At 43.9% G+C, this 10,181-nt stretch overlaps 1 protein-coding gene across 1 annotated transcript in view; it reads left to right on the top strand.

Annotated features, from left to right (window-relative positions):
* The first annotated feature begins 9,559 nt into the window (after positions 1-9,559).
* The window catches only part of LOC122919682 (class I histocompatibility antigen, F10 alpha chain-like), an 82,291-nt gene continuing 81,669 nt past the window's right edge, over positions 9,560-10,181 (top strand). The window contains exon 1 of the mRNA XM_044268849.1: positions 9,560-9,718. Within this exon, the coding sequence (XP_044124784.1) occupies positions 9,661-9,718 (58 nt within the window). The 5' untranslated portion in view covers positions 9,560-9,660. The remainder of the gene's footprint in view (positions 9,719-10,181) is intronic.

Genomic DNA, 10,181 nt, shown 5'->3' with positions numbered 1-10,181 from the left:
TCAAGTATATCCTGAAACACACTTTATAAAAAAAATAATAAAAAAAAATTCTGCAGACACAAAAGGTTAGGCATATGTGAATACAAAAGGAAAACAGGCTGAAAACGTATCTACAATACAAACGCAATAATAAAGATCTATGCAGGCGTAGAGTAATAACATAAGCCCCCAAAATGAATATACACAATTTCTTACCAAAATACAAAAATACCAATGGATAAAGTTGCATAGAAAAGAGCCTGGTCCCTGCATCCCGGCCATACCCTGCCCCATGAGTGTAGTGGGGAAAAATGGCTTTCAGGTGTCTCAAAGTGCGATAGATAGATAGATAGATAGATATTATCCAGTCATTACAATAACTACAATTACAATAATATAATCAATACGTAGGTCGGAACACCGTGACATAGTAAAAACTTACATGGATCCTCCAGATGGACGCAGTGTTTGTCGGCAGTGTCTTTCCCACAGAATAGTGAAAGCACCTCAAAACCAGGCAAGCACTACAGTCCATACACAGCCGTATGTGCCGTATAGAAAATACCTAGTTCTGAATCGGTACAAACCACACTTGCACCACAAGTAATAGAGAGGATGGTGCAGACGCAAAAGCTATGAATAAAACAAGTATATGCGCATAAACATATCCACAGCACAATGTGATAACGATAATATATAAGTAAACATTCAGGGTGTGGACCCTAGTACAAAGAAGAATGTTATTTAATGCATGCACTTGTTAAAATGTAAGAACCAAATACTTCAAGAAATAGTATAACGCATATCTCACCGCTTCCGTAATGTAGGGTCCAGAAAATAGCTATTACAGAATTGAAATAATCCCCTTCTCCAAAAAATAACTTTTAATGATATCAATTAAAATCCCACACTTTATCAAAAATATAAAGAATTCTAAAATCATCAAAGTAGGGTCGGTATCAAAATTTAACAGGGACTAAATAAATTCCAGGAGCTATCTAAGATGGGGCACAGGCATCAAGTACACCCAGCCCATCTTCACTCTACCAGGTTTGGGATCTCCAGATCATGTTGCTCTATCTTCCTGATGGATAACGGTATAGGATGAATCAATATTCCAGAATTCAATAGTCCAGTTTTATTGTGATAAACAGGGTCCATCCTGGTTCCCCCTGAGGAGTGGGGTCCAAGTTGTTGTTAGTCATTTCTATTGGAGTCAGACCAGCTGTCCCTGAATTCTCCCTAGGCTACACCTGCCTAAAAGCGGAGCACTTGCCCCGAAAGGAGAGACCCCACTTCTTGGTGGCTAAACCCTTGGAGTCCCTTCTATAGTCCTATCTTGTTGCCAGAACCTCCAACAGAAGTACATCCCAATGTGTTTCTCCAGTGCTTATGATGTCCTGGTTCTTCAGGGGACATTAGATAAATAGGCCATTAAAAAATTTCACTTTTTGGGCAGATTTTCCATTTTAATCCATTTTTCCAGTAACAAAGCAAGGGTTAACAGCCAAACAAAACTCATTATTTATGGCCCTGATTCTGTAGTTTACAGAAACAACCCCATATGTGGTTGTAAACTGCTGTACGGGCACACGGCAGGGCACAGAAGGGAAGGAACGCGATATGGTTTTTGGAAGGCAGATTTTTACTGGGATAATTCTAAGATGCCATGTCACTTTTGAAGCCCCCCGATGCACCCCTAGAGTAGAAACTCCCAAAAAATGACCCCATTTTGTAAACTACGGGATAAGGTGGCAGTTTTGTTTGTACTATTATAGGGTACTTTCACACTAGCGTTGTTTGAATCCGGCGGGCAATTCCGTCGCCGGAACTGCCCACCAGATCCGGAAAAACGTGTGAAAACAGATTACATTTGAATCCTGATCAGGATTCTGATCACAATGAAAAAATGCATTGGAAAAAACGGATCCGCCATTTATGGACTAACTTTTTTTGAACATTTTTCAGGTTTAACATGCAAAAGCCGGATCCGGTTTGACGGAACACACGGTGCCGGATTCGGCATTAATGCAAGTCAATGGCGTTCAGTCAAAAGTGTTGGCGTTCAGTCAAAGTGTTCCGGATTTTGGGCCGAAGGTACAAATACAACATGCTACGGTTTTCTGAAAAGCCTGATCAGTAAAAAAGACTGAACTGGATGCATCCTGAACAGATTGCTCTCCATTCAGAATGCATGGGGATAAAACTGATCAGTTCTTTTCCGGATTTGAGCCCCTAGGACGGAACTCAGCGCCGGAAAAGAAAAACGCTAGCGTGAAAGTACCCTAAGGCTGGTTTCACACGGGTGTTGCGGGAAAAGGTGCGGGTGCGTTGCGGGAACATGCGCGATTTTTCCGTGCAAGTGCAAAACATTGTAATGCGTTTTGCACGTGCGTGAGAAAAATCGGCATGTTTGGTACCCAAACCCGAACTTCTTCATAGAAGTTCAGGTTTGCGATCGGGGTTGTGTAGATTGTATTATTTTCCCTTATAACATGGTTATAAGGGAAAATAATAGCATTCTGAATACAGAATGCATAGTACAATAGGGCTGGAGGGGTTAAAAAAAATAAAATAAAAATTTGACTCACCTTAATCCACTTGCTCACGCAGCCGGCATCTCTTCTGTCTCCTTCTTTGCTGTGTACAGGAAAATGACCTGTGGTGATGTCACTCCGGTCATCACATGGTCCATCACATGATCTTTTACTATGGTGATGGATCATGTGATGGACCATGTGATGACTGGAGTGACGTCACCACAGGTCCTTTTCCTGCACACAGCAAAGAAGAAGACAAAACAAGACAAGTGGATTAAGGTGAGTTAAATTATTTTATTTTATTTTTTAACCCCTCCAGCGCTATTATACTATGCATTCTGTATTAAGAATGCTATTATTTTCCCTTATAACCATGTTATAAGGGAAAATAATAATGATCGGGTCCCCATCCCGATCGTCTCCTAGCAACCGTGCGTGAAAATTGCACCACATCCGCACTTGCTTGCGGATGCTTGCGATTTTCACGCAGCCCCATTCACTTCTATGGGGCCTGCGTTGTGTGATAAACGCACAATATAGAGCATGCTGCGATAAGCGATGCGTGAAAATCACCGCTCATAGAAATGAATGGGTCCGGATTCAGTGCGGGTGCAATGCGTTCACCTCACGCATTGCACCCGCGCGGAAAACTTGTCTGTGTGAAAGGGGCCCAAGGGTACATATGATTTTTGGTTGCTCTATATTACACTTTTTGTGAGGCAAGGTAACAAAAAATAGTTGTTTTGGCACAGTTGTTATTTTTTGTTATTTACAATGTTCATCTGACAGGTCAGATCATGTGCTATTTTTAAAGAGCAGGTTGTTACGAATGCGACAATACCAGATTTTTATCTCGTGTCTTCATAATCTGAAAGCCATCGTTTTTTTTATTTTTTGGGCGAATGTCTTATGTAGGGGCTAATTTTTTTTGGTACGAGATGACGGTTTGATTGGTACTATTTTAGGTTGCATATGACTTTGATCGCTTGGTATTACACTTTTTGTGATGTAAGGTGACAAAAAATGTTTTTTTACACACTTTAAAATTTTTTTTAATTACGTTGTTCATCTGAGGGGTTAGGTCATAGTAACATAGTACATAAGGCCGAAAAAAGACATTTGTCCATTCAGTTCGGCCTGTCATCCTGCAAGTTGATCCAGAGAAAGGCAAAAAAAAAAACTGTGAGGTAGAAGCCAATTTTCCCCACTTTAGGGGAATAAAAAATTCCTTCCTGACTCCAATCAGACAATCAGAATAACTCCCTGGATCAACAACCCATCTCTAGGAGCTATAACCTGTAATATTATTACACTCCAGAAATACATCCAGGTCCCTCCTGAATTCCTTTATTGTACTCACCATCACCACCTCCTCAGGCAGAGAGTTCCATAGTCTCACTGCTCTTACCGTAAAGAATCCTCTTCTATGTTTGTGTACAAACCTTCTTTCCTCCAGACGCAGAGGATGTCACAGTCCTGGCGATAAATAGATGATGGGAGAGATCTCTGTACTGACCCCTGATATATTTATACATAGTAATTAGATCTCCCCTCAGTCGTCTTTTTTATAAAGTAAATAACTCTAATGTTGATAATCTTTCAGGGTACTGTAGTTGCCCCATTCCAGTTATTACTTTAGATGCCCTCCTCTGGACCCTCTCCAGCTCTGCTATGTCTGTCTTGTTCAGAGGAGTCCAGAACTGTATACAGTACTCCATGTGTGGTCTGACTAAGGATTTGTAAAGTGGTAGGACTATGTTCTCATCACGGGCATCTATGCCCCTTTTGATGCAACCCATTATCTTATTGGCCCTGGCAGCAGCTGCCTGACACTGATTTTCGCAGCTTAGTTTGCTGTTTATTAAAATTCCTAGATCCTTTTCCATGTCAATGTTACCCAGTGTTTTACAATTTAGTATGTACGGGTGACTTGCATTATTCCTTCCCATGTGCATATTGTGATATTTTTATACAGCAGGTTCTTACGGACACTGTGATACCTAATATGCATACTTTTTTTATTTATTTAAGTTTTACACAATAACAGCATTTTTGAAACAAAAAAATCATGTTTTAGTGTCTCCATATTCTGAGAGCCATAGTTTTTTTTATTTTTTGGACGTTTGGACGATTGTCCTAGGTAGGGTCTCATTTTTTGTGGGATGACGATTTGATTGGTATGATTTCGGGGTGCCTATGTCGCTTGGTATTACACTTTTTGTGATGTAAGGTGACCCAAAAAATTTTTTTTAGCAGTTTTTATTTTATTTTTTTGACGGTGTTCACCTTTGGGGTGAGGTCATGTGATATTTTTATAGAGCCGGTCAATACGCCTTTTTTTTTTACTTGAAACTTTACATTTTTGGGGGACTCTGGGACTTCAGCTTTTGGGGGTCTGATCGCCTTTACAATGCATTACAATACTTCTGTATTGTAATGCATTGGCTGTAAGTGTATTACACGGTGTAATACAAGGGGCTGGATCTCACAAGCCGTCACGGAAGGCAGCCACGATGCCTAAGGAAGGCATTGGGCTGCCTTCCCTGCCATCAGGTCCCCGTCACAGCAGTGCAAGAACCCAATGGCAACCCTGCACCCGGCAGGATCCTGCACGTGCCACGGTCAGTGCAAGAGTTAATGCGCCAGCATTAAACACACCGCTCAGGATCAGAATAGAAAATCAGGGTGCCATCTACTCAAAGCTGGAAATCAGATAATGGAGGAGCACACAAATCCCGCTCACAACAGGAGAAGCAATAACACTCAACATGCTGAAAGAGTCAAGCTGGAACCTACTCATACCACACAGACACAGGATCAAAGCAGACCCATAACAAGCACCCTGCACACAGCTATCCTGGAGACAGAAGAGTAACGGATCTCACAGGCGGGTTTACGTTCCGTTTTTTGCGTTTTGTATACGGAACCATTCATTTCAATGGATCCGCAAAAAAAAAGGAAGCTACTCCGTATGCCTTCCGTTTCCATATTTCCGTTCCGTTCAAAGATAGAACCAGCTGTTCCGTAAAAAACGGAATGTACATGTTTTTGTGGACCGCAAAATACTGAAAAAGTCATACAGTCGTGTGCAAGAGGCCTTATACAGGGTAAGTGCAGCCGGCATGTGAGAAGGCGTTACATAAAGGGAAAGGTCTAATCGAATATAAAAACCTACACGAATGGCCAGGGAATTTAACCAACAGGGCGAACATCAAAAAAGCCCTCCCCCCCCTCCCCCAATCAAATAATGCTACCTGGCTGTGGGGGGCGCTGTCCCTTCAGCTCTTCCTATCTGCTGGTGGAGGCTGTAACTGTAGCAGAGGCAATGAGATATAGACCGCGGTAAAAACAGATGTAAACGGGTGGTGTTCTAACTTCTAATGATATTCATTTTAGATGCAACTAGTCCACGTGTATCAAGCCACAAATACAGACCGCAGATCAGCCCCTAAATGCATACAGAGAACAGGATCAGACCCAAATTGACACAGCCCCCAGATCAGCCCATAAATATATGCAAACCCCAAATCATCCCACAGATTCATACCATGCACACCCCTGGGCTGCTAATGCCCATAAGTTAACCCCTCAGTAGTGTTGAGCGAACTTGTGTTTTAAGTTCGGCTTCTAAAGTTCAGGTTCGGGTTATCGAAGAATCGAGTTATGGATTCTAAATTCCGTTATGGTCCGTGGTAGCGGAATCCATAACGCGATTCTACGATAACCCGAACCCGAACTTTAGACGCCGAACTTAAAACACAAGTTCGCTCAACACTACCCCTCGGCCCACCTAACACCTTCTTGCCTTAAGGGGGTTGTCTCACTTCAGCAAGTGTCATTTATCATGTAGAGAAAGTTAATACCCGAAATTTACTAATGTATTGTGATTATCCATATTGCTTCCTTTGCTGGTTGGATTCATTTTTCCATCACATTATACACTGCTCGTTTCCATGGTTACGGCCACCCTGCAATCCAGCAGACTGCACACTGTAGGAATAAGCACCAGCCTCTGTAATGGCCGGGACTGTGGGAGCGCGGCTAGGGTGGTGCTTTTTCCTAAAGTGTGCAAGCATGTCCACGGCTGCAGGATTGAAGGGTGGTCGTGACCATGGAAACGTGAAGTGTATAATGTGATGGACAAAATAATGAAGCCACGAAAGGAGACAATATGGACAATCACTATACATTAGTAAGTAGGGTGGCCACTGGCTTCACCCCAGAAAGCCGGACCTCACCGGCCACGCCACCCAAATGGAAAAACCACGACCCTGCTCTGTGAAGCCACGCCCCCATCAACGGCTGTAAAAAAAGAAAAAAAAATGGAAGAAGAGGGAAGAACTTTCTGAGAAGAAGGTGAGCTGGGGGCAGCCCGGGGCGCTTCTCTCCCCCTCAGTCAGCCACAGGAAGGCCATGTCTGCGGCTCTAGTGACTGACTGGGGGCGAGAGAAGCCTCAGAGCGCAATGCTGAGCTACTGAAAGGGTGGACATCCCTGTGTCCGTCCAGGCTGTGCGCCGGACGGAGGAGAGGGAGCCAGAAAACTGTACGTCTGACCACCCTATGGCCTCTTTCAGACGGGAGTTGCGGGAAAAGGTGTGGGTGTGTTGCAGGGACATGTGTGATTTTTCTGCGCGAGTACAAAACATTGTAATGGGTTTTGCCGAGCGTGAGAAAAATCGGCATGTTTGGTGTTCTGTAGATTGTATTATTTTCCCTTATAAAATGGTTATAAGGGAAAATAATAGCATTCTGAATACAGAATGCATAGTACAATAGCGCTGGAGGGGTTAAAAAAATAAATAAATAATTTAACTCACCTTAATCCACTTGATCGCGCAGCCGGCATCTCTTCTGTCTTCTTCTCTGCTGTGTGCAGGAAAAGGACCTGTGGTGACATCACTTCGGTCATCACATGGTCCATCACATGATCTTTTACCATGGTGATGGATTATGTAATGACCAGAGTGACGTCACCACAGGTCCTTTTCCTGCACAGAAGACAGACAGACAGAAGAGAGGCCGGGCTGTGCGAGCAAGTGGATTAAGGTGAGTTAAATCATTTTTCATTTTTTTTAACCCCTCCAGCGCTATTGTACTATGCATTATGTATTCAGAATGCTATTATTTTCCCTTATAACCATGTTATAAGGGAAAATAATAATGATCGGGTCTCCATCCCGTTCGTCTCCTAGCAACCGTGCGTGAAAATCGCACCGCATCCGCACTTGCTTGCGGATGCTTGCGATTTTCACGCAGCCCCATTCACTTCTATGGGGCCTGCGTTGCGTGGAAAACGCACAATATAGAGCATGCTGCGATTTTCACGCAACGCACAAGTGATGCGTGAAAATCACCGCTCATGTGAACAGCCCCATAGAAATGAATGGGTCCGGATTCAGTGCGGGTGCAATGCGTTCACTTAACGCATTGCACCCATGTGGAAATCTCGCCTGTGTGAAAGGGGCCTTTTAGTAACTGCCTTGTATTAAAGCTGAGTTCACACGGGCGAGATTTTCGCGCGGGGGCAATGCGGGAGGTGAACCCGAATCCAGCACTATTCATTTCAATGGGGCAGTGTACATGAGCGTTGTTTTTCAGGCATCACTTCTGCGTTGCGTGAAAATCGCAGCATGTTCTATATTCAGCGTTTTTCACGCAGGACAAGCCCCATAGAAATGAATGGGGATGCGTTAAAAACGCATGTCATCCGGATGCTATCCACGCAGAAAAAACGCAAACACTGAACGCAATCGCTGTGAAAACTGACTTGTTTTAGCTCCAAAATCGCATGTTTTTAACTGAACGCATCCTGAGCCAAAACGTCACGCCCGTGTGAACTCAGCCTAACTCTGTCTACATGATAAATGTCATTTGCTGAAGTGGGACAACCCCTTTAAATGCAGAGTAGCAGATATCAGACCCGGGAGAAAAATAAATTCAAACCTTTCCTTCACGCCGCCAGGCACCGCCACTCGGGCTCTTCCACTATGTTCTGGGGCCAGCGCTGCAGTACGTCCTGCCGATGTAGTATGCGGTGAAGACATAGGAAGTGCCGGCGGCACCTGCAGTATATGTCCAGGGAGCGGTGAGTAAAGCGCATATTCAACGCTCCCTTTCTGTCCTCTATGGCTGTACTGAGCGCTCCACAATGGAAGCGGTCGTTAGTAACTCAGCCCCCCCCCCCCCCTCCTTCCCTTGAGAATCCCAGACATTTTTGGTAACTTATAAATGTCAGCCAGATAATTTTTTTTAGGTCCAGAAAAAGGACATGTCCGGGAAAAAGAGGACCTATGGTCACCCTATCATAGAGTCAGTACGGCGCTGTTCACACTGGCGTCATGGCTTCTGTTTGACGCCACAGATTCACCATTTTGCTTCCTGACCTGTTAGGTATGGGGTGTTTATACTGGATAGAATAGCAGAGCTCACTGCGCTATTTCCCAACATCAAAAAGCTATGAAAACCAGGTGACAAGAACGGACACCATTGTGAACAGAGGATTATTATTTAACTGGTTACCAGGATGATTATTACTGGTTCCTGTACAACCAGCAGAACTTCGCTGCCTCTGCCGTGTTCACACTGGTGTCATGGCCTCTATGTGACGGCCTCTTATCCAGGCCTATAAATATAAATGTTCAGTGTCGGACTGGGGCACGTAGGGCCCACCATACGGATACATTCCAATCTAATAAATAATTTAACAAGTTTTTTATATGAACATAGGCTGGTTGAGGTGCTGTACATTGAATATATGTATGTAGTGCAGTAAATCTAATGGGTTATGTGCCACTTGTGCAGGGGGTGGGAGACTAGGGGCCCACCTTACTCAGGGGCCCACCGGGGGATTCCCCTGTACCCCTATGGGCCCGCCCAAGCCTGTAAATGTTCACTATTTCTAGAAAATCCCCAGCCTCCACTTTCACTTTCTCCGGCGTCTAACCTCTCCGGCCTCGCTCTGCCCGGTAACTGCTGATCCTCTGCAGAATCATTTTCCTATTGGAGGGAAGTGTAAGCGCCGTCCAATCAGAGCGGAGCTCCTCCAGTGCTCAGAGTGACTGGGATCCTCTATTACAGCTGCGCTCGTCTGAGGGACACTTAGGTTCTTGTCACTCGGGGCCCCCAATATATCAGAGGAGGATGGGGAAGATGTCCCCCCTCGTTGTGCTTCTCCTCCATGTGTCTGCGGTGAGTTCTGGTGAGTATGGAGGCTCTAGGACCGGGGTATTCTGTGTATTCTGTAGTGCGCTGTGTATTGTCACTTTATGTGTCAGTGTTTTGGTTCCGCACCTGAGCTGCAGCAGATAGGGCCGTGTCTTATGTACTTACCTGTGGTAAAGGCAGGCGGGGGCTGAAAGGCACCTCTATGTAGTAATGGAGTGTGCGGTACCTGCTGGGAATGAAGTGAAATCCACGCTTTAATGTTATTTTACTACACTTTATTAACCCCTTCATTTTAGTTTTTTTCCTCCCTGCATTCCAAGAGCCATAGCTTTTTTAATTTTCCATTCACATAGCCGTATAATGGATTATTTTTTGTAGAACAAATTGTATTTTTTTAATGGCACCATTTAATTTACCATGTCTTGTATTGGAAAATGGTAAAAAAATATTTGTGGGGTGCTGCCTGTCATGTTTATTTATTTTATTTATTTTTATGT

Source organism: Bufo gargarizans, chromosome 9 (genome assembly GCF_014858855.1).
Source record: "Bufo gargarizans isolate SCDJY-AF-19 chromosome 9, ASM1485885v1, whole genome shotgun sequence".
NCBI lineage: Eukaryota > Metazoa > Chordata > Amphibia > Anura > Bufonidae > Bufo > Bufo gargarizans.
This window is presented reverse-complemented; position numbering and strand designations above follow the sequence as displayed.